The sequence below is a fragment of the Bos taurus genome, chromosome 15, assembly GCF_002263795.3.
Source record: "Bos taurus isolate L1 Dominette 01449 registration number 42190680 breed Hereford chromosome 15, ARS-UCD2.0, whole genome shotgun sequence".
Taxonomy (NCBI): domain Eukaryota; kingdom Metazoa; phylum Chordata; class Mammalia; order Artiodactyla; family Bovidae; genus Bos; species Bos taurus.
Genome location: NC_037342.1, coordinates 47632281 through 47657521, shown reverse-complemented (window position 1 = coordinate 47657521; position 25241 = coordinate 47632281). Strand labels below are relative to the sequence as shown.

The 25241-nt window shown below is 41.1% G+C and overlaps 2 protein-coding genes across 2 annotated transcripts; both read left to right on the top strand.

Annotated features, from left to right (window-relative positions):
- Nucleotides 1–4442: 4442 nt before the first annotated feature.
- OR52D3 (olfactory receptor family 52 subfamily D member 3) lies at nt 4443–5393 on the top strand. Its single transcript, NM_001390131.1, has one exon. The coding sequence runs from the start codon at nt 4443–4445 to the stop codon at nt 5391–5393; it is 951 nt and encodes a 316-aa protein (NP_001377060.1).
- Nucleotides 5394–15631: 10238 nt separating this feature from the next.
- OR52U1 (olfactory receptor family 52 subfamily U member 1) lies at nt 15632–16609 on the top strand. The gene has a single exon (NM_001255967.2). It carries the CDS (start codon nt 15632–15634, stop codon nt 16607–16609), a length of 978 nt encoding a protein of 325 aa, NP_001242896.1.
- Nucleotides 16610–25241: the final 8632 nt, after the last annotated feature.

Genomic DNA, 25241 nt, shown 5'->3' with positions numbered 1-25241 from the left:
TAATAGGCTCCAGTTTCATCCACCTCATTAGAACTGATTCAAATGTATTCTTTTTAATGGCTGAGTAATGCTCCATTGTGTATATGTACCACAGCTTTCTTATCCATTCATCTGCTGATGGACATCTAGGTTGCTTCCATGTCTTGGCTATTATAAACAGTGCTGCGATGAACATTGGGGTACACGTGTGGGCATACACACTGAGGAAACCAGAAGGGCAAGCAAATTCTTTACCACCAAGCCACTAGGAAGTCCAACCTACCACATTCCCCCATCTAAATACATCAGAAGCACATATACAGAAAGGAAAGACAAGTCAGACATATGAGAATGAAAAACCTCTATTGCAGAATCCAACACAACCTCGACTTGTTTGTCTCTGGTCTCATCTACTACTATTTACCTGACCTCCTTGCTCTTGCCGTACTTGCCTTCCTGAATCTTCTCAAACACATCAAATACAGTCTACTTCAGGGCCTTGATAATTCACTTGCTGTAAATGTCCAGGTTTCATGTTGTATCAATTAAATCAGCATGGTTATGGGTAGGATTAACGCATCAGCAGTTTTTATAATAAAAAGCCCCAAGAATTTCCAGTCTATAGTAAAGTTTTGGAACCACCAACTTTAAGTAAAATTAATAGCTTTACTTTACAGTTGAGGAATCTGAGGATCTGAAAAATTGAAAATGTATTTGAAATTTTCCAGTTAGTAAATATCAGAGCTGGGACTCAAATTTGTATATCTCATTCCCATCTGCTATATTTCCTGTATAAAATAGATTCCTCTGTATGTGAGCACTAAAATAAGGGAAATCATCTTTCAAGTTTCTTTATAAATGTGTGCTAAGGCCCTTTAGTAGTGTCCAACTCTAATAGTGTTACAACCCTATGGACTGTAGCCCACAAGGCTCCTCTGTCCATGGGATTCTCCAAGCAGGAATACTGGAGTGGGTTGCCGTGCCCTCCTCCAGGGGATCTTCCAGAGACTGTACCATTGTCTTTTACATCTCCTTCACTAGCAAGCAGATAGATTCTTTAACACTAGAGCTACCTGGGAAACCCCAAGTTACTTCACACTTACTCTCAAATCACTTTCCAAAAATCTTGCACAAATTTAAACACCAACTTGCATGAAATTCACAGACAAATTTGGAATAGCATTTTGTACTGAATACGTACTTATAGTTCAATACCAATGAGTCAGATACTAGGTCTGGGGCATGAGAGGGAGAAAAGTGGTGACAGGATAACTAAGATGTTTACAATGATGTGAAATCTGCCCAGTGAGTACACTTGAAATAAATCTGAGTCCACCATGTCTCTTCTTCCTTGGAAAACTATATTCCCATAGCTCAGTCCTAGATAATCTTAGATGATGGTCCTATTCTGGGAGGAAACACCATTGTTTCCTGTCACATATTTCCCAAGTACACACTTTCCATGTTGCCTTAATTTATAGGAATTTTTCTTGACCCAATCAACCTAGCATTCAATTTTGCATTTCCAATCCAAGATACCTAGCTGAACCAAGTGAAAGTTTGATGGAGAACACTGAAGAATATTTCAGAAGACAAATATATAACTTCCTTAGAACATTGTTGGAAAAAACATGTATGTTACACTGGACTGTAACTAACAGTACCTTTGAGTATATAGCTTATCATCTGGTACAATTAGATGAAGGAAAAAAGAACAAAAGTTACCCAAATGGAGTCACAAAATGTTAAGAGAATAAAGACTCAAACTCAAGCTAGAGGAATTCAGATCAAACACAGTGATGATTTTCTTGAGAACAGGAGAACCAAAGGAAGTTGTGCCAAATCCAACTCCAGATAGATCTCTTCCCAGTGTATTTTTATTCCATGTTGCCTGCTTTCTCTTTGAATTTCCCTCTCAACAGTTTGACACAATTTGGCAAAATACTTTTTTTTTCCCCAAGGGCTGAGCAGGTATTAACTTACTGTGAGACAATGATGATCCCTCTTGACTTAAAAAAATGTTCAGCATTTAAGAGAAGACTCTGACATGACTTTGTGTTTCCCTAGAGATCTTCTTTGCAAATTCACTTTTACTTTTAGCAGCTGGGAGCACTGGTGCTCTGAGCCACACCACAGGCCCTGTGGGTCTAAAAAGTCTTCAGAGGGGAGAGATAAATGAGACAAAATCTCAGATCCTGGAAATATACTATTTGTGCTGGATCAAGGTTTCTCTAGTGCAGCTGACCATCAGTGCTGGGAGTAAGTGTTTAATGAACAAGAAGGATAGAAAAAGGTTGAAGACTGTTCTGTAAAGCCAAGAGCAGAGGTATGGAGGAGATAACAGAGGGATAACAATCCTACAAATATACTGATGTCCTTGTCTACTCCAGAAGTCATCTCAGATTGGCACCTGACTCCAGTACAGGATGCACAGTTTCTTGAATCCTTCAAGTATTAAGGTAGCCTTATTGCATACCAAAATGAACCATCAGTAAGTCTTTCTTTTATTTGTATCTCAATTGTTTTGTTGCAGTTAGAGATTTTAGTCCCTTACTATTTTACTTATGGGTTCAAGGTAAGTCAATCAAAGCTCTAGGAGTAGCTTTTCTTAAAGCAATAATGAGGGAAGAATGTCTCATTCTGCATCTTGTTCTCACTCGTATCAGTCAGGCCAGCCAGGCGGGAGTCAGGATACATGCATTTGTTAGAAAGCAACCTTGTACTTAAGTACCTAGGACCCTATAGTGCCCTCCGAAAACCTAGGAAATCAGCAAACTTATTAGATTTCCAATCTCCTCCATGCCTGAGGATTCCATCCTCCAAATCTAATTCTGTCCTACAATTTCTCACACAGAAAGTTTCAAAGCCCAAAAAGCTAGGAATACCTATCTCATTACCCTAGGTTCTGTTTGTCCATGGCAAAATCAGATCTCTGTCTTATTGAATAGTCTAAGAGAAATTCTTCCTTTAACAGAAATGATATGCACTCCTTCATCTTTACTCTTTCTTGGTAGCAGCACAAAACATATTCCCTTTATTTTAAAAGACTGATATATCAGAATTGTCTCTTGGTCCCAAGGGAGATTAATGAGGGGACCTCAATGACATTGCCATATTGATGGGCTCATTGAGGAGCCATCCATCTTGTTTCTTGAGAGCCCACCTAACCTAACTAACTGAGGACTAGTTTTGGCTACCTCTGAAAACAGTTCTTGATTTAAAAGAGGGTAAAACCACAGTGCCTTCAACCATGGCTTATAAGCTCAAGAAAGACCAATATGTCTTTCAACTTGAGGAACTAAATAAAGTTTCCTTTTCTGAAAGGCAAATATATAGTTAGACTAACTGACTCAGACATTTGCGAATGCATGAGCAGTATCAGTGAGTATTGTAACAAATGTTTCTTAAAATATAGGACTGCATTATGTGTTTTATATGATTTTCTCATTTAAGTATTTGAAAAAACCATAAAACATTATTATCTGAAATTTATATTGGCAAACTGAAGACTGAGGAGAATAAAATATTTGCTGAGGATAATCCAGTTAGCAAGTAACAGCAATCAGATCAGATTCTGAACCTGGCAGTCTAAATCTAGTCTCTTACTTTCCAGAGTGGACAACATAAAGAGGGTGACAATCCTGGAAACTGAGTTGTGCAAGAAATGCTTGAAGCATTTGAGGAAAACTCATATTTGGAGACTAAATTTAATTTCCTCAGAGGCACTTTCTCTAAGTAGGAACTGGCTTATGTATGTTTTCTTCATAGCATGCATAACAAGGAAACCACTTTCAAAGGTGTGGGTATAAGAAAACTATAAGTGCTTATGAAGTTATTGGGTTAGTGATAGCAGGCACTGTCACAACCCTTGGACCAAAGGAACAAGAGGAGAAGTATGGCTAAAAGAGAAAACCAGAGTCAAAAAGGCTGCTGGCAGAGAGATGTGTCCAGCTTGCAGCAACCTTGCTGGGAGAGAGCTGAAGGAATAAATCCCTGACCTCCCTCCAGTCTCCAGATGGTTTTTCCCATTGTCATATCAAACCAGAAATGAGAGGGCAAGGACTCTATCATTGTAGCCCAGGGTCCCAGGCACCAGAACAAGAAAGAAAGTGGCAGAGAATCGACCAAAGGAGAAAAATACAAGATATTCCTCACAGCATGCACTAAGAAAGGTTATATTTGCATGATATTAATAGTTGATGATTTTCACACATTGGAATATTAGGCAGAAATGGAGAGGTTTCACTGCAAGATGAAAATCTTAGAAGGGGGCGTATTAGTTACAAAGCTATTTTAATTACTCAGGAAAGAAATGAGGAAGGCATGATTTGGAGTAGAACTGGTAGAAATGGAAGAAAGGTATGAAATTAAAGATTTGTAGGAGAAATAGATTGTTTCTAGGATGAATTTATTTCACCTTATAATAGCTTTCAGGAAGGTAAAGCCTGATTCTCTGCATCATTATGGTTTCTGCATCTGTCCCCAATGACACTACCTTCCATCCTTCCACCTTTATTCTACTTGGAATCCCTGGGATGAGAGATCAGCACATTTGGGCTGCCATCCCCTTCTGCTCCATGTATATCCTCGCTCTGGTTGGCAATGGAACTATCCTCTACATCATTACGAAGGAGAGAACTCTGCACGAGCCAATGTACCTCTTCCTGTGCCTGCTGTCTATCACTGACCTGGTACTTTGTTCAACCACATTGCCCAAAATGCTAACAATCTTCTGGCTTAAGTCCCACATAATATCTTACCAAGGCTGCCTCACCCAGATGTTTTTCGTGCATACAATCTTTGCCACAGAATCAGCTGTTCTGCTGGCCATGGCTTTTGACCGCTACGTGGCTATCTGCCATCCACTTCATTATGCATCCATCCTCAACGCCATGGTGATTGGGAAGATTGGTCTGGCATGTGTGGTCCGTGGCCTTCTCTTTGTTTTCCCCTTTGTCATCCTCATAGAACGCCTACCTTTCTGTGGACATCACATCATCCCTCACACCTACTGTGAACATATGAGCATTGCCAAACTGGCCTGTGCCAGCATCAGGCCCAACACCATTTATGGTCTCACTGTGGCCCTTTCAGTCACTGGCATGGACGTGGTCCTCATCGCCGCTTCCTATGGCCTAATCCTGCGGGCTGTGCTGCGCCTGCCCTCGAAGGATGCCCAGTTCCGAGCATTTAGCACTTGTGGAGCTCATATATGTGTGATTCTTGTATTCTATGCACCTGCCTTTTTTTCCTTTTTCACCCACCGCTTTGGCCAGCAAGTACCTCCTCACGTGCATATTGTACTTGCAAATCTCTATCTCCTTGTGCCCCCTGTTCTCAACCCTTTGGTCTATGGCATTAACACCAAACAGATCCGCCTGAGAATATTTCACTTTTTTATGGGGAGAAGATAGTTAAGTCTCTCCATAACCCAAGGAAGAACTGGTAAAGCTGTAATTAATTTTCTACTTTCTCAAACATCTCTTATCCTTATACTATAAGTTGCTGTTTCCGCCAATCTTAGCAAGCCAGTTGTTGTTCAGTCACTAGGTCGTGTCTGACTGTGATTGCATGAACTGCAGCATACCAGGCTTCCCTGTCTATCTTTCACTATCTCCTGGAGTTTGCTCAAACTCATGTCCATTGAATCGATCATGTCATACGACCATCTCATTCTTTTTTGCTCCCTTCTCCTCCTGCCCTCAGTCTTTTCCAGCATCAGGGCCTTTTCCAATGAATTAGCTGTTTGCATCATGTGCTGAAGCTGGAGCTTCAGCTTCAGCAACAGTCCTTTCAATGAACATTCAGGATTGATTTCCTTTAGGACTGACTGGTTTGATCTTGTTGCAGTCCAAGGGACTCGAGTTTTCTCCAGCACCACAATGAGAAAGGATCAGTTTTTCAGTGGTCAGCCTGCTTTATGGTCCAACTCTTATATCCGTTCATGACTACTGGAAAAACCATAGCTTTGACTATAAGGACCTTTGTCAGCAAAGTGATATCTCTGATTTTTAATACAGTGTCTAAGTTTGTTATAGATTTTCTTCCAAGGAGCAAGCATCTTTTAATTTTGTGGCTATAGTCACCTTCTGCAGTGATTTTAGAGCCCAAGAAAATAAAATCTGCCACTGTTTCCACTTTTTCCCAACCTATTTGCCAATGAAGTGATGGGACCAGATACTATGATCTTAGTATTTTGACTGTTGAGTTTTAAGCCAGTTTTTCCACTCTCCTCTTTCACCTTCATCAGGAGGCTCTTTAGTTTCTGTGCTTTTTCTGCCATTAGGGTGGTGTCATCTGCATATCTGAGGTTATTGATATTTCTCCCAGCAATCTTGATTCTAGCTTGTGATTCATCCAGCCAGGCATTCACATGATGCACTCTGTATATAAGTTAAATAAGCAGGCTGACAATATACAGCCTTGACATACTCCTTTCCCAATTTTGAACCAGCCCATAGTTCCATGGCCAGTTCCAACAGTTGCTTCTTGCCCTGCCTACAGTTTTCCCAGGAGCCAGGTAAGGTGGTCTGTTATTTCTATCCCTTAAATAATTTTCCACAGTTTGTTCTGATCCACACAGTCACAGCAAGTCAGTACCATGTATTATCTGAGAGGTTTGGAAGAACAGCTCATTTATACCTGCTACATATATAGAAAATTAGTTTCCTAGAATGCTATTATATGGCCTGTTCATGGACCTATAGGTCTTGAGTCTTCCTAGGAAAAGATCAGGAAACAATAAGTAACTTTGAATTGGTAGTAAGAACCATAGAAAGTTATTCTTTCTACATAAGAAATCCCATTTGCTGGAAATAGATAAAAAGTGGTCAAAAAAGAACGATTGACTTATAGTCAGCCCCAAGGAACTGAGAATAACACACACACTGATTAATTGATTGTTTACACTTTCTTTGATCAAGAGTGTTTGCAACAGTGTTTGTTAGTCCTAGGTCAGAGATGGCTGTCAGAGGGCAGGATCTTTTGGATCTGGAATTAGATTTGAAAGAGATGAAGATGACTGCTGGGTGCTTAAATGTGAGAAGTCTGGAAACACATATATCAGTGGGAAAGCCACAGCACAGGTTTCTCAACAAATTACTTCAAAGTGACACTTTGTCACTAATATTTACTTTATGACCAATGACCTTTGCATTTTCCCGATATTGTCAGAGCAATTATGTTTTACATGCAAATTATTTTGTGAGTCATTATGGACATATCCTGATATTTCTTTATCTCATATAGTCAACAATACATTGTGTATATTAGAAACCCCAGGACACAGAGTTTTCTGCTAATGGTATCCAAATTGACACAATAGAACAATGAAAAGAAATAGAGGCTTACGATCATAAAGGAAGAAAGATAAATATCATTACTAACGAATGACAAGATTTTTCTACAGAGAAAACCCATAAGCCTCTAGAGATAGATTTTTAAAACTAATGATATTTAAAGAAATTTGCTGAGTTCAAAGTAAATAAATAAAATCACGAACTGACACATTTTTATGTAAAGCCACAATTAGGAATGCATATTTTTAAATTTATAGCAATAGCAACAAAATCTGTAGTACTTTAACAGAAATGTGCATGGTCTCTATGTTAAATAATTAAGAAAGTGTTTGAAATATATTTGAAAAAATAAAAAAGAATATATAGATCGCCCTGTGGAAAGCCAGGTCCTGTAACTGATTCTCCTGACTCCAAGACCTGAGCTTCAAAGGTTTGTCCCAGACACATTCCAGAGAATTTTGTACCAGAACTCAGATGCACAGTCCAGCTGACTACTGATAAATGCCTGAACACTGTTTCGGAAGAGGCCCTTCCCCCATCAGCTACTCTTTCTCTCATCAATTAGAAGAGTTGGATATGGGGGGAGGCAGGAATCCAGGGCCGTGCTTGGTTTCTACTGACCCTTCTTGCTACATGGGACTCGCAGTGTGCCCCCTGGCCCCACCCAGCCTGTCCCCTTCTCATACAGCTTTAAAACCTTACTACTTTTATTTAAAGAGGAACCGGATTGGAGCAAGTGGCTTCCCCTGCCCTGAACACCTTGCATTTCCTGTGGGGGACACAGGAGGCATAGTGGGTAGGGGGTGGTGCATGAACACCATCTCCCAGGGCTTGGGGATGTCTTCCTGGCAACATGGCAACAGGGCTGTTGCACATGTTTGTTTGGAAACCAAGCCGAATGCCTGCCAGGCAGCCAGAGGTCTGGGTGAAGGCTGACTCCCCTGCTCAGTTCAGGGGCGCCTGTCCTAGGCCAGCCTGCCATCCCTGGAGCAGGGGGCTACCTCCCAGGGTTCATTCCTGGGTCAGGGTGCCCAGGCGTGTGGCAGGAGGCTCACCTTGGAGAGTCCTTGTCCCAAGCGCTGAGGCCCCTGAGGGCTGGAGGGTAGCTGAACAGCTGTGCATTGTAGGAGACAGGGCTGCTATGGATCCCAATGGCCAGGAATCAGCTTGGGAATCTCTGTGTGCTGAGGGCACTAGGGGTCTCAGCTTCCCTGGACTTCTCAGACAGCCCTCCTCTTCCCAAAGCTATTGATGGAGCTTCTCTGGGATTGTTTGCCAAACCCCACGTTAGACTCCAAGGGTTCCAAGACCATTTCCATCTGAACACATGTTTTCCTTTTCTGTAGGAACTTGTGTTTTTGTTTTTGTTTTTTCCAACTAGCACCACACCATGCTTCTGAAGGTCACATTTTGCCTTTCCCCATCACTACACTGAAATAGTACAGTTGTACAGTTCCCAATCTTGCCTTGGCTTGCTTGGATAAGACTTTGTATGTATTTTGTAAGACATAGATTCTATATTGTAATGATGCCCTATGCAAAAAGAAAAAAAATTAACAAAACTGTAAATTTTATTGTTTTAATGCATATGCATGTTTAGTGAAGTTTACATTTTGAAATAAAATTTATAATTCATTATTTTAAAAATTAAATAAAAAGAATATATTATGAAGTTCATGGATATGAAAAATGGTAAAATAGGAAAAAATAGAAATAATGAAAGATAAAGGCATGCATTTATCAGAAGAAATATAGACAAAATTTTTTTATAAAATCAACCTCAACCATCTCAGTACTAAGAAAAAGGCAATGAAAACCACTTTTACACTCCTTAAATTAGCATATACTTAGAACAAAAATCAGAAAATACTAAAAATTAGTGAGGATATAGAGAAATAGCAATACTTATGCATTGCTAATGGGATATTAAATGTGCATCCACTGGTTTCAAGATCAATTTAAAATATTTAGCAAAGTTACAGGTATGCATGTCTTACAAACCAGAAATTTCACTCCTCAATATTATCCTTTGAGGCACACTGCACAAGTGAACAGCTATCTTTAAATAAGAATATTAAACACCATTTATTTTGGCATTATTATCTTCAAATGTTTGTTTTTACAGTTGAATCAGAATCATTTTGGCAAGATTTCAAATACAATAAATCATTAAAATGTGTTTGGATTTGCCATTAATTTATAAATTCATTTAAGAAGTTGTAGCCTTTAAATAGTTGTGCTGGATTCCCTCATGGTACAGTGGATAAGAATCTGCCCGTCAATGCAGGGGAAACGGGTTCAATCTCTAGTCCAAGAGGATTCAACATGGCTTGGAACAGCTGAGCCCATGTGCCACAACTACTGAGTCCTTGCTCTAGAACACTTGAGCTGCAACTATTGAGCCCAAGTGCCACAAACTACTGAAGTCCAAATGCCCTAGAGCCTGTGCACCACAGGAGAAGCCATCACAGTGTGGAACACTTGCACCACAGCAAAGAGTAGCGCCTGATCATGGCAACTAGATAAAGCCCGTGTGCAGCAATGAAGACCCAGTACAACCAATAAATAAATGAATAAATAAATTATTTTTAAAAGATTTGCTTTGTGTGTTTATATATATGGGAAAACAAAAGCAAGTAAAATTTCACAAACTAGGATACATATTTAGTTAATATTTAAATGACATTATTTGCTTAGTCATTCATTCATTTATTTGGCAATTATGTATGCCTACTATGTACCATGAAACTAGAGATCTCTTCAAGAAAATTAGAGATACCAAGGGAATATTTCATGCAAAGATGGGCTCGATAAAGGACAGAAATGGTATGGACCTAACAGAAGCAGAAGATATTAAGAAGAGGTGGAAAGAATACACAGAACTGTAGAAAAAAGAGCTTCATGACCCAGAGAATCATGATGGTGTGATCACTCACCTAGAGCCAGACATCCTGGAGTGTGAAGTCAAGTGGGCCTTAGAAAGCATCACTATGAACAAAGCTAGTGGAGGGGATGGAATTCCAGTTGAACTATTTCAAATCCTGAAAGATGATGCTGTGAAAGTGCTGTACTCAATATGCCAGCAAATTTGGAAAACTCAGCAGAGGCCACAGGACTGGAACAGGTGATTTTTCATTCCAATTCCAAAGAAAGGCAATGCCAAAGAATGCTCAAACTACCACACAATTGCACTCGTCTCACACGCTAGTAAAGTATTGCTCAAAGTTCTCCAAGCCAGGCTTCAGCAATACATGAACCATAAATTTCCAGATGTTCAAGCTGGTTTTAGAAAAGGCAGAGGAACCAGAGATCAAATTGCCAACATCTGCTGGATCATCAAAGAAGCAAGAAAGTTCTAGAAAAACATCTATTTCTGCTTTATTGACTATGCCAAAGCCTTTGACTGTGTGGATCACAATAAATTGTGGAAAATTCTGAAAGAGATGGGAATACCAGACGACCTGATCTACCTCTTGAGAAACCTTTATGCAGGTCAGGAAGCAACAGTTAGAACTGGACATGGAACAACAGACTGGTTCCAAATAGGGAAAGGAGTACGTCAAGGCTGTATATTGTCACCCTGCTTATTTAACTTATACACAGAGTACATCATGAGAAACTCTGGGCTGGAGGAAGCACAAGCTAGAATCAAGACTGCTGGGAGAAATATCAATAACCTCAGGTATGCAGATGACACCACCCTTATGGCAGAAAGTGAAGAGGAACTCAAAAGCCTCTTGATGAAAGTGAAAGTGGAGAGTGAAAAAGTTGGCTTAAAGCTCAACATTCAGAAAATTAAGATCATGGCATCTGATCCATGGGAAATAGAAGGGGAAACAGTGGAAACAGAGACAAACTTAATTTTTGGGGCTCCAAAATCACTGCAGATGGTGAATGCAGCCATGAAATTAAAAGACGCTTATTCCTTGGAAGGAAAGTTATGACCAACCTAGACAGCATATTCAAAAGCAGAGACATTATTTTGCCAACAAAGGTCTGTCTAGTCAAGGCTATGGTTTTTCCTGTGGTCATGTATGGATGTGAGAGTTGGACTGTGAAGAAAGCTGAGTGCTGAAAAATTGATGCTTTTGAACTGTAGTGTTGGAGAAGACTCTTGAGAGTCCCTTGGACTGCAAGGTGATCCAACCAGTCCATTCTAAAGGAGATCAGTCCTGAGTGTTTATTGGAAGGACTGATGCTGAATCTAAAACTCCAATACTTTGGCCACCGATATGAAGAGTTGACTCATTGGAAAAGACCCTGATGTTGGGAGGAACTGGGGGCAGGAGGAGAAGGGGATGACAGAGGATGAGATGGCTGGATGGAATCACTGACTCGATGGATGTGAGTTTGAGTGAACTCCAGGAGTTGGTGATGGACAGGGAGGCCTGGTGTGCTGCAATTCATGGGGTTGCAAAGAGTTGGACATGACTGAGCAACTGAACTGAACTGAACTGAACTGAACATCATGAGAAATGCTGGGCTGGATGAAGCACAAGCTGGGATCAAAATGGCTGGGAGAAATATCGATAACCTCAGATATGCAGATGAGACCACCCTTATGGCAGAAAGTGAAGAAGAACTAAAGGGCCTGTTGAAGAAAGTGAAAGAAGAGAGTGAAAAATTTGCCTTAAAGCTCAACATTTAGAAAACTAAGGTAATGACATCTGGTCCCATCACTTCATGACAAATAGATGGAGAATAAATGGAAACAGTGACAGATTTTATTTTGGGGGGCTCCAAAATCACTACAGCCATGAAATTAAAAGACACTTGCTCCTTGGAAGAAAAGCTATGACCAACCGAGACAACATATTAAAAAGCAAAGACATTACTTTACCAACAAAGGTCCATCTAGTCAAAGCTATGGTTTTACCAGTAGTCATGTATGGATGTGAGAGTTGGACTGTAAAGAAAGCTGAGCGGTGAAGAACTGATGTTTTTGTACTGTGGTGTTGGAGAAGACTCTTGAGAATCCCTTGGACTGCAATGAATCCAACCAGTCCATCCTAAAGGAGATCAGTCCTGAATATTCATTGGAAGGACTGATGTTAAAGGTGAATCTCCAATCCTTTGGCCTTCTGATGTGAAGAACTGACTCATTGGAAAAGACCCTAATGCTTTGAAAGATTGAAGGTGGGAGGAGAAGGGGTCAACAGAGGATGAGATGATTGGATGACATCACCTACTCAATGGGCATGAGTTTGAGTAAACTCTGGGAGTTGGTGATGGACAGGGAGACTTGGCGTGTTGCATTCCATGGGGTCGCAGAGAGTCGGACATGACTGAGCAGCTGAACTCATTGATGTGCCATGTGCTGGGCTGTGCTTATCTCAGTCGTGTCTAACTCTTTGCAACTCTATGGACTGTAGCTCACCAGGATCCTCTGTCCATGGAGATTCTCCAGGCCAGAATACTGTAGTGCATTGCCATGCCCTCCTCAAGGGGATCTTCCCAACCCAGGGATCGAACCCAGGGCTCCAGCATTGCAGACAGATTCTTTACCATCTGTGCCATCAGGGAAACCCAAGAATACTGGAGTGGGTAGCCTGTCCCTTCTCCAGGGGATCTTCCCAACCCAGGAATTGAGCCGGGATCTCCTACTTGCAGGCAGATTCTTTACCAGCTGAGCTACCAGGGAAACCTACTATGTGACATATATGATGTTAATGAGAGGGACACACTATTTGCAGAAAAGTTTTGACTAAAATGAGAATCCTCTGGTTGATAATAGAAGGTGCTTGATGGAATTGGGGGCATACTATGAAAAAAGGTTTCTTTAGTAATTGTGTTCAGCTATTTGACAGGCCCGAGGATAAAATAATGACAGGCCCAGGACTAGGAAGAAATGGTTATATTTGATTGCTACCTGTCATTCAGGACCACCATGGGACATAGAGAAAAACAAATGACCGAGCTCAAGATTTCTGCATGTTATTAGAGTTACAGCTTTCTGTAGGGGAAGCTGTGTGGATCTGTCTATGAACAGGTGCATCTATGTTGGCCCTTATGGTGATGCAGTGGTAAAGAATCTGCCTGCCAATGCAGGTGATACAAGAGATGTGGGTTAGATCCCTGGGTCAGGATGATTTCTTAAAGTAGGAAATGGCAACCCACTCCAATATTCTTGCTTGGAAAATTCCATGGACAGAGGAACCTAGTGAACAACAGTCCATGGGATCACACAAAGTTGGACATGACTGAGAAACTAAGCACATAAGTACATTGATGTACTCTTTCTATTGATGTACTGACTGACCCAACACATTAATTTTGTCACTCACATTCCTCTGTCATTGTTTCACTCTTACTGACACCTGACTGTGAACAAAGTCTTCCTACAGAGCCTGTCTGCAGGCAGAACTTGAACTATATCAGGTTTTAAAAATGGCTTCCTGAGCCCCATTTCTGATACATCTTTGAAAGATTTTTATGATGGTTTTGTTCTGTTTTGTGCATTTTGCAATGGACTTGGAGAGATACTTTTGAAGACTTTAATAATTTGCTTTTTTTGGAACCATGAGAAAGGAAATATGGTCACATCTGGACTCAGAGATTGAGAGGATACTGAGACAGAAGAGACTGTGGTGCTGAGTGAAGGAAGTGGTATCGAAGAAAATTCCCTGGAGACTGTTTGGATCAAAACTATTAACCTGCGAAAAAAGTTAGAGTGAAGTCAGAAAGCACTGAGGGACAGACAGAACTTGAGACTACTAACACCATTTTACCAGGGTCTCAACAACAGGGTTTGTGCCTGTGACTATTTCATGAGCTTGAATACTTCAGCCAGAAAGCAAAGTCTCCCTGGTTCTCAAATGCTCACACGTGTGGGAATGGGGTCTTTGGGATGTCCAAACTGCAAAGCCCTAATATAGTTCCAGATTCAGATTTAACTTCACCCTCCATCTACAAGATCCCCTGGAGAAGGAAATAAGGACCCACTCTGGAGAAGGCAATGGCACCCCACTCCAGTACTTTTGCCTAGAAAATCCCGTGGACGGAGGAGCCTGGTAGGCTGCAGTCCATGGGGTCACTAGAGTTGGACACGACTGAGTGACTTCACTTTCACTTTTCACTTTCATGCATTGGAGAAGGAAATGGCAACCCACTCCAGTGTTCTTGCCTGGAGAATCCCAGGGACGGGAAGCCTGGTGGGCTGCCGTCTATGGGGTCGCACAGAGTTGGACACGACTAAAGCGACGCAGCAGCAGAAGCAGCCAGTACTCTTGCCTGGGAAAGATCCCATGGACGGAGGAGCCTGGCAGACTATACTCCATGGGGTCGCAAGAGTCAGACACAACTGAGTGACTTCACTTTCACTTTCCCCTCTCTCAAGCTCCTCTAGGACTGCTAAAAACAGGGTTATTCCCAACATCCCTAAGGTCTATCAGCATTATCTTTTGGGAGCTCAGGGCAACCTTCAGCATCAATCCTACAATTAACACAAGTAGTGTGCATGTTTAGGGGATGAAGGAGTAACAAAGAGCTAATTTTGGACACCCTGGGGTCCTTTACTTAAGTTATTTAATGAGACACACCATGGATTCTGGGTGCCTGAAAGAGAGGAGTGGAGAGATGCTGGGCCATGAGTGTGCTCTTCAAGAGGCAAATGAATGTTTGCTAAGACATGCCTGCATACATGTGTATGTACTCACAGACATTTGAAGACGGTGTGTGTACTAGCTTTCCACTCTCTTATTGCCTCACATTCAGATAAGTGATTCTAGGTGAGTGTGGACTTTATATTCACATTCTGGTGGCCTTGTTTCAGAGATTCTGATGATCAAAATCTTACTGCTTGCTTTATTCTAATTCAGCATTACAGTTTCCATGATTCCTAAGCCTGCAATAAATGTGTATTATTTAGCTGGATAAGAATTCTGCTGTAAGTTTTCAAGTTCTCTTATTTTATAAACAGTTTTTTTGTTGACCAGTTTATTTGGCCTTTGGTTTGTTGAAAAAGGAATGTGATACTTCATCAATTTTTCTCTGTATTTCTATCTATGTCTGTTTCATATACTTTGAGTTATAGTCTTTAGGTGAAAATACATTCAAAATATATGCAATGTATTCTTATAAATTTAATGACATGTCTTGATAATTATGAATCCGTCTGTCCTTAATAAAATAGTTACTATAAAATATATTCTCTCAGATATAAATTTTATGCCACATTATTACTATTCTACTACCATAGCATATAATTCTTTTCTATTCTAATAAAAATTAGAATTATTTTTGTGTATCTTAATATTCCAACTTTTATTTCTACTTTGCAAATCTTGATTCTTTTTAAAATCCAGGCAAGGTTGTTTCTGAATTGCTCTTTTCAGGTGCTCCACCAGGGGGCCAGCATGACTGACTGCAATGCCTCCCAGGGCCACCCATCTTTCTTCCTTCTCCAAGGCATTCCTGGGATGGAGGACAAACACAAGTGGATCTCTATTCCTTTCTCTTCCATGTACTTTGTCACCATCCTGGGGAACTGCACCATCCTCTTCACCATCTCCACAGAGCACTCCCTGCATAAGCCCATGTTCCTGCTGCTTGGCATGCTGGCCCTCACGGACCTGGGCATGTCCACAACCACCATCCCCAAGGTGTTGTGCATCTTCTGGTTTGACCAGAGTGACATCAGCTTCGAGGGCTGCCTGGTCCAGCTGTTCTTCCTCCACTCCATCTCTGCCTTGCAGTCTGCCATCCTCATGTCCATGGCCTTTGACCGCTATGTGGCCATTTGTGAGCCCCTGCGCTATGCCACCATCCTTTCCAACAGCCGCATTGGGCTCATCGGCCTCGTGAGTTTAGTGCGAGCTGTCCTGCTCATTCTCCCCATGCCCATCCTCCTCCAGAAGATGCCCTTTCATGCCAGGCATGTCATCCCCACCACGTACTGTGAGCACATGGCTGTGGTGAAGATGGTGTGTGTGGACACCACGGTCAACAGGGTATATGGTCTGGTGGTGGCCTTGTTGGTTGCTGGGGTAGACATCTCAGCTATTGCCTCATCTTATGTGCTGATCATCCGGGCTGTAATGCGGCTCTCTTCTAAGGAAGCCCATCAAAAAGCAGTAAATACCTGCACCACACACATCTGTGTCATGCTTATCTCTTATACTCCCTCACTGTTTTCTTTTCTCACTCATCGCTTTGGCCAGGGAATCCCACCTCATGTGCACACCATTCTTGGCAGCCTCTACTTCCTTGTACCTCCAATGCTCAACCCTATTATTTATGCAGTGAAAACCAAAGAGTTTCGGGACAAATTGACAAAATATGGGTTCTGGAGGAAGAAGCTTATAAACATTATCCATGATCAGAAACCTCTCTGATTATTAGTGCTGGTGGGGATGAGAAAAAAAAATAATAAGTAGATGCTGTTCCTGGAGGAATTGGCTCATGGGAAAAATATGTCATACTTTAGATTAGCATCCAAAATCCTTGGACAGATGGGCTAAGACACATGAGACCCCCTGTTCACAGTAATTTCAAAGCAAGGCAGTTATCCTCCGTTAAATAAAAATAATGACATATTCTTCCATAACAGACATACTTGTTGGGCAAATTATATGTGGTCATACATGTAAGAACAAGCACTTGGAACAGTAACATACTGTACACATAAAATAGGGTGGTATGTTTCCATAAGAACATAAGAGCAAACAATAACTTGCTCACCACTTTGTCACATCAAGGCTAAGGTGTAATATACCTGTGTGTTTAAGGAGCAATAGAAAGTGGTGAAAGCTTGAGGTGAGTGAGAAGGAACAGGGAAAGTTCTAAATTGCATTTAGGGTCATTATTTTATTATCCCTGCTGCAGAAGGCTTATATTTGGGCATCAAGAATTGTTGCTTCCTTGAAGAACTAGGCAATTTGGGCAGTGAATATCATCTCCAATTAACAGAGAAATTCGAACAGATAGTGAAAAATGGGAAAATTCTAATTTTAAAAGGTTCATATGTATTTTAATTAATTTTATATTTTAATTCCTCAAGTCAACTCTCCTACCCTTTTCAACTAATTCCAGTGTCTGTCAGAATCTCTTAAAAAGAAAGAATTCTGAGAAATTCTGTTGATGGTTACAGTTATAAAAGTTGGTTTTATACTGAACATCTTTGGCTAAAGACATCTACAAGGCAATTTCTCTTGGAATATGGGAGGAAGTCATGAACAAGAACTTGAAGCGGCTTCTGGAGCTCTGATCCTCTGCTCGGATATGGGAATTCATTCAGTTTAGAAGTTATTGTTTAAGACTTCTAGACAATGATTATGGATATTCTGCAAATAATTAAAGATGCATGAAGGATGAAACCAAAATGATTCTAGGATTTGTCATCATATTGTAGAACCAATCTATGAAGGCAGAATTTGGTGAAAAAGAATACCCACCATAGGGTCAAGATGGCCACTGTTTAAAGGAGAGTCATGATACTTAAACTACAGGGGAATGAAAAACTTCTCCCGTGTAGTACCAGCTACAATAAATAATAATAAAGGCTTCCAATATACTGAATAATTCAATAACAAGGTCTGAGAAAGGAGGCATATTTCAAAGCTTGAAATAATGGGTGCAACCATAAGGAGAAAAAATAAAATTATGGATTGTGTAGGAAGTGTGTCTTCTATAAATGGAGAAAACTTGCAGAAGCAATAATGGTTGAGTGCTGCCTATCTCTAACGCATACCAAGAGTAGGTATTTACCCCACCCGCAAACATATAGATGAAAAAAGACCCACAAATTACTCAGCATGATGTTTTATGATTGATCATAATATTTATATTATGTGTTGGAAATGACTAATGTGAACTTTTGAATCTAGGTTATAGAAGGAAATACAGACTTGTTCTCGCCTCTCTGCCTGAGCTTTGCCTTCCTTCCCTTATCCTTTTCATCTCTTCCTCCTCCATCTCTTTTTCCTTCTTCTCTCTCTCACTTATGTGTAAGCATTCCAGCTTCCTTGAAGCTGCCATGATATCATGTACAGATGGAGAGAAATTAATGAGGCTTCCTAGCTCTTCAAGCCCTTACCTATTTATATTCATTCAGCCCAGACACCAGACTTTGGAGTAAGTCAGTATTTAGATGATTTAAGCATTCTGTCTGATACCAAATTGAACTAGCCTTCAAATGCCTCAGCCAGTACCTACAGGAGCAGAAACAAAGGGTCCCTCTGAGCACTGACTAAAAAGTCAGATTTGTAAGCAAAATAAAATTGCTGGTTTCTGCTACTAGTTTTCACTAAAATTTATTTATTTATCTGGTTGCACTGGTACTTCATTACTACATGCAGGCTTTCTCTAGTTGAGGTGAGTAGGGAATACTCTTCATTGCAGTGCATGGGTCTCTCATTGCAGTGGTTTCTCTCGTTGCAGAGAATAAGCCTTATTGTACATGGCCTTCAGTCGTTGTGGCACATGGGCATAGTTGCTCCATGGCATGTGGAATCTTCCTGGACCAGAGATCAAAACCATGTCCCCTGTGCTGGCAGGTGGACTCCCATCCACTGTACCACCGTGGAAGTCCTCAACAACTAGTTTTGAAGTGGTTTGTTATCAACAAAAAATAACAGATACCATGATTTACATTAAAATTTTTCCTTATGGTTAATTTAGCCTAATATGACTAAGAAAATGTTTCTCTACCCAGTGTTTATAGTTATCTAGAATTGGCCAAACTGTAAGTCCTGAGAGAGTAATTCCCACAAGATCACTCTCACTTCAGATGTCATCAGCTAGTTCAGGTTCCCCCAGATGATTAAAAATTGGGGGGTCACAATGATTACCCTCATGTTCAATACTCTTCTAGAGAAATCATGAAAACTTAGAAAAATATACTTATGATTAAAATTTTATTATAACAAGAAGATGTAGAGTAAAACAATAGAAGTAGAAGATATACAGAACAGAGTCCAGGAAGAGTCCATATGGGGAGTTTTAGTCATCTTTTCCCTGTGAAATCATTGTTGTTCAGTTGCTAAGTCATGTCCAACTCTTTGCAACCCCATAGACTGCAGCAGACCAGGCTTCCATGTCCTCCACTATGTCCTGGAGTTTGCTCAAACGCTTGTCCCTTGAGCCGCAGTATTGGAACTTCGGCTTCAGCGTCAATCCTTCCAATGAATATTCAAGGTTGATTTCCTTTAGGATTGACTGGTTTAATCTCCTCACAGTCCAAGGAACTCTTAAAAGTACTACTTCCTCTTGGTCACCATTTGTGACAATACACAAGGTACTGCCAACCAGGGATACCCACATGAGCCTTTGAGCATAAAAAGTTATAAATATATTAAATACAAATATATTAAACTTTCCTCAACCATCTGAGTAATAAAGTAATTTAGTTAGAACCACTTTCACACTTCTCAGATTAGTAAAATTAAAACAAAATAATCACATAATCAAAGGGACTAGATCTGATAGAGTGCCTGATGAACTATGGACGGAGGTTTGTGACATTGTACAGGAGACAGGCAGCAAGACCATCCCCAAGAAAAAGAAATGCAAAAAAGCAAAACGGATGCCTGAGGAGGCCTTACAAATAGCTGTGAAAAGAAGAGAAGTGAACAGCAAAGGAGAAAAGGAAAGATATAAACATCTGAATGCAGAGTTCCAAAGAATAGCGAGGAGATATAAGAAAGCCTTCCTCAGCTATCAATGCAAAGAAATGAGGAAAACAATAGAATGGGAAGGACTAGAGATCTCTTCAAAAAATTAGAGATCCCAAGGGAACATTTCATGCAAAGATGGGCTCAGTAAAGGACATAAATGTTAGGGACTTAATAGAAACAGAAGATATTAAGAAGAGGTGGCAAGAATACACAGAAGAACTGTACAAAAAAGATCTTCACAATCCAAATAATCATGATGGTGTGATCACTCACCTAGAGCCAGACATCCTAGAATGTGAAGTCAAGTGGGCCTTAGAAAGCATCACTATGAACAAAGCTAGTGGAGGTGATGGAACACAAGTTGAACTATTTCAAATCCTGAAAGATGATGCTGTGAAAGTGCTGCACTCAATATACCAGCAAATGTGGAAAACTCAGGAGTGGCCACAGGACTGGAAAAGGTCTGTTTTCATCCCAGTCCCAAAGAAAGGCAATGCCAAAGAATGTCAAACTACCGCACAATTGCACTCATCTCACAGGCTAGTAAAGTAATGCTCAAATTTCTCCAAGACAGGCTTCAGCAATACGTAAACCTTAAACTTCCAGATGTTCAAGCTGGTTTTAGAAAAGGCAGAGGAACCAGAGATCAAATTGCCAACATCCGCTGGATCATGGAAAAAGCAAGCGAGTTCCAGAAAAACATCTATTTCTCATTTATTGACTATGCCGAAGCCTTTGACTGTGTGGATCACAATAAACTGTGGAAAATTCTGAAAGAGATGGAAATACCAGATGACCTGACCTGCCTCTTGAGAAATCTGTATGCAGGTCAGGAAGCAACAGTTAGAAATGGACATGGAACAATAGACTGGTTCCAGATAGGAAAAGCCGTACGTCAAGGCTGTATATTGTCACCCTGCTTATTTAACTTATATGCAGAGTACATTATGAGAAATGCTGGGCTGGAGGAAGCACAAGCTGGAATCAAGATTGCCAAGAGAAATATCAATAACCTCAGACATGCAGATGACACCACCCTTATGGCAGAAAGTCAAGAAGAACTAAAGAGACTCTTGATGAAAGTGAAACAGGAAAGTTAAAAAGTTGGCTTAAAGCTCAAAATTCAGAAAACTACGATCATGGCATCTGATCCAATCACTTCATGGGAAATAGATGGGGAAACAGTGGAAACAGTGGCTGACTTTATTTTTGGGGGCTCCAAAATCTCTGCAGATGGTGATTGCAGCCATGAACTTAAAAGACCCTTACTCCTTGGAAGGAAAGTTATGACCAACCTAGACAGCATATTAAAAAGCAGAGACATTACTTTGCCAACAAGGTCTGTCTAGTCAAGGCTAAGATCTTCCTGGTGGCTCATACAGTAAAATGTCTGCCTCCAATGTGGGACACCCAGGTTTGATTCCTGGGTCGGGAAGATCCCCTGGAGAAGGAAATGGCAATCCACTCCAGCACTCTTGCCTGGAAAAACCCCGTGGACGGAGGAGCCTGATAGGCTATGGTCTATGGGCTTGCAAATAGTCAGACATGACTGAGCGATTTCACTTCACTTCACTTCAGTCAAGGCTATGGTTTTTCCAATGGTTATGTATGCACGTGAGAGTTGAACTATAAAGAAAGCTGAACACAGAAGAATTGATGCTTTTGAACTATGGTGTTGGAGAAGACTCTTGAGAGTCCCTTGGACTGCAAGGAGATCCAACTAGTCCATCCTAAAGGAGATCAGTCCTGGATGTTCATTGGAAGGACTGATGTTGAAGCTGAAACTCCAACATTTTGGCCACTTGATGCAAAGAGCTGACTCACTGGAAAAGACCCTGATGCTGGGAATGATTAAGGGCAGGAGGAGAAGGGGACGACAGAGGATGAGATGGCTGGATGGCATCACCGACTCAATGGACATGAGTTTGGGTGGATTCCAGGAGTTGGTGATGGACAGGGAGGCCTAGTGTGCTCTGATTCATGGGGTCACATAGAGTTGGACACGGCTGAGCAGAACTGAACTGAACTGAACTGAATCAAATAATACTGACAATTAGTGTCAATGTTGAGAAGTAGAAACACTATCATCTCTATATCCTCACTGTTAATATAGAGAAATAGGAATCACAGCTTATGGGATGCTAAATATGGATCAACTACTTTCAAAATCAATTTATTAATCTTTAGAAAAGTTAGAGATATTCTACACCCAGGGAATTTCACTCCAAATATAAGCACTTGAGGCACACTTCACAAGTAAGCAAGATAGCCTCATATTAGAATATTAATAACAGTATTATATTTACAAATAATTATAAACCACCTATGCTCATCAAAGAAAAATGAATTAATTAAATACAGTTTTTTCATTCAAACAAAGGAATGAATTAAATGTGCTGTCTTAACTAAATATAATATCTTAACATGCCTGCTGCTGCTAAGTCACTTCAGTTGTGTCCGACCCTGTGCGACCCCAGAGACGGCAGCCCACCAAGGTCCCCTGTCCCTGGGATTCTCCAGGCAAGAACACTGGAGTGGGTTGCCATTTCCTTCTCCAATGCAGGAAAGTGAAAAGTGAAAGACAAGTCACTCAGTCGTGTCCAACTCCTAGAGACCCCATGGATTGCAGTCTATCAGGCTCCTCCATCCATGGGATTTTCCAGGCAAGAGTACTGGAATGGGGTGCCATTGCCTTCTCCAAAATAAAACATAGGAGGAGCATATAGATGCATATAGTAGTAATAAAAGATTTATCAGTTCAGTTCAGTCACTCAGTCATGTCCAACTCTTTGCGACCCCATGAATTGCAGCATGCCTGGCCTCCCTGTCCATCACCAACTCCCAGAGTGCACCCAAACTCATGTCCATCGAGTCAGTGATGCCATCCAGCCATCTCATCCTCTGTCGTCCCCTTCTCTTGCTGCCCCCAATCCCTCCATGCATCAGAGTCTTTTCCAATGAGTCAACTCTTCACATGAGGTGACCAAAGTATTGGAGTTTCAGCTTTAGCATCAGTCCTTCCAATAAACACCCAGGACTGATCTCCTTTAGGATGGACTGCCTGGATCTCCTTGCAGTGAAAGGGACTCTCAAGAGTCTTCTCCAACACCACAGTTCAAAAGCATCAATTCTTCTGCACTCAGCTTTCTTCACAACCAACTTTCACATCCATACATGACCACCAGAAAAACCGTAGCCTTGATTAGATGGACCTTTGTTGGTAAAGTAATGTCTCTGCTTTTGAATATGCTGTCTAGGTTGGTCATAACTTTTCTTCCAATGAGTATGCGTCTTTTAACTTCATGGCTGCAATCACCATCTGCAGTGATTTTGGAGCCCCAAAAATAAAGTCTGACACTGTTTCCACTGTTTCCCCATCTATTTCCCATGAAGTGATGAGACCAGATGCCATGATCTTAGTTTTCTGAATGTTGGGCTTGAAGCCAACATTTTCACTCTCCTCTTTCACTTTCATCAAGAGGCTTTTGAGTTCCTCTTCACTTTCTGCCATAAGGATGGTGTCATCTGCATATCTGAGGTTATTGATATTTCTCTTGGCAATCTTGATTCCAGCTGTGCTTCTTCTAGCTCAGAGTTTCTCATGATGTACTCTGCATATAAGTTAAAGACACAAGGTGACAATATACAGCCTTGACATACTCCTTTTCCTATTTGGAACCAGTCTGTTCCATGTCTGCGGGGAGCCGGCGTGAGGACCTCCACCCGTGGCAAAGGTCATGAGGAAGGAGGCTCGGCATATGCAAAGGCGGGATCGAGCCTCAGGAGTCCCCCTGGAAATTCTCATCCATCTACCCCCAAATCCAGAGCCTGCCTACTTTACTACTTTGTGTTCTCACCTACACCTCTGACTTTACGGGGGGTTGTCCCCCACCACCTCTTTTGGAGAAGGAGTTAACTTAGAGCTCCAGTTAATAATAATTCCTGGGCATGATAGGAGTGTTTCAACCTACAAACTCCTCTGAAGGTTCTCTAGCCTGCCTGACAGGCTTGTCCGGCCACATGTGATTGCTCACAGCCTCCCAACCGTGAGAGGCACGAGATGCTTTAAACCTTCTAAAAACAGGTTCTTTAGAGAAGTTAGAAAACTATTAGTATAGTAGAGTGGGCTGATTAGAAATTGTATTGATGAAGGGTTTTTCATTTGTTGAGCCAATGTTCACTGCTAAGTCTCCACATCCCATGCCCTTATACACATTAAAGAATATATAGAAGAAATAAGTATTAACCTTTGATATTAATCACGTTAGACCTTAGGCTAAGTAAATTCTTTCCTTGATTAAAACCCACTACACCCTAACCCTATAGGAATGTAACTTTATTTGGGTGGCATCTGTTTTAAGAATAATCACCTCTGGAGAAATAAGTATTGACTGACCGCTGTCACAAGGAAAGAGTCATAAATTGTCAGCAGGCCCTCCTGGCCAGAAGATGATATAACACCCCTAAGACCTCTGTATATATTTGTATGAAGCACCTGACTTTAATAAAAGTCAGGACTGCTGACCCCGTGTGACTTTTGTATAACATCTCAGTGTATAAAAACAGATCCTGGACAAATAAAAAATGGGATCAGTTCCTCAAAAGACTGGTCTCCCCATGTCCTTCTCTCTCTCAAACTCTGGCTGAGTTTCCATCTGGAGCACGGAGACCACCAAGCTTACTAATTTTGCCTGGGCTTCTAAGATCTGACTGGGGAGGCCTCAGTGTCTCCTCTCCTTTGGGAGAATGGAAGGACGCCTGTGGCCTATATAAGTGGTGCAAGCTTCTTGTCTTGAAGTTTTATTGGTTTCCTGCATAAACCAAGCTACTCAGCCTCTTTTCTCCACTGAATTTTCCTACTGAAATATCCTCATTCTATTACTCTTTGTATCTCTAATTAATATTTAATTAAAGCTATTATTTCCTGATTGCCAAAGCCGTCTCCCCTTCGAACTCCCTGGATCAGCCAGGGCTGGACCTCGGCACATGTCCAGTTCTAACTGTTGCTTCCTGACTTGCATACAGATTTCTCAAGAGGCAGGTCAGGTGGTCTGATATTCCCATCTCTTTCAGAATTTTCCACAGTTTATTGTGATCCACACAGTCAAAGGCTTTGGCATAGTTAATAAAGCAGAAATAGATGTTTATCTGGAACTCTCTTGCTTTTTCCATGATCCAGTGGATGTTGGCAATTTGATCTCTGGTTCCTCTGTCTTTTCTAAAACCAGCTTGAACATCTGGAAGTTTAAGGTTCATGTATTGCTGAAGCGTGGCTTGGATAATTTTGAGCATTACTTTACTAGCCTGTGAGATGAGTGCAATTGTGTGGTAGTTTGAGCATTCTTTGGCATTG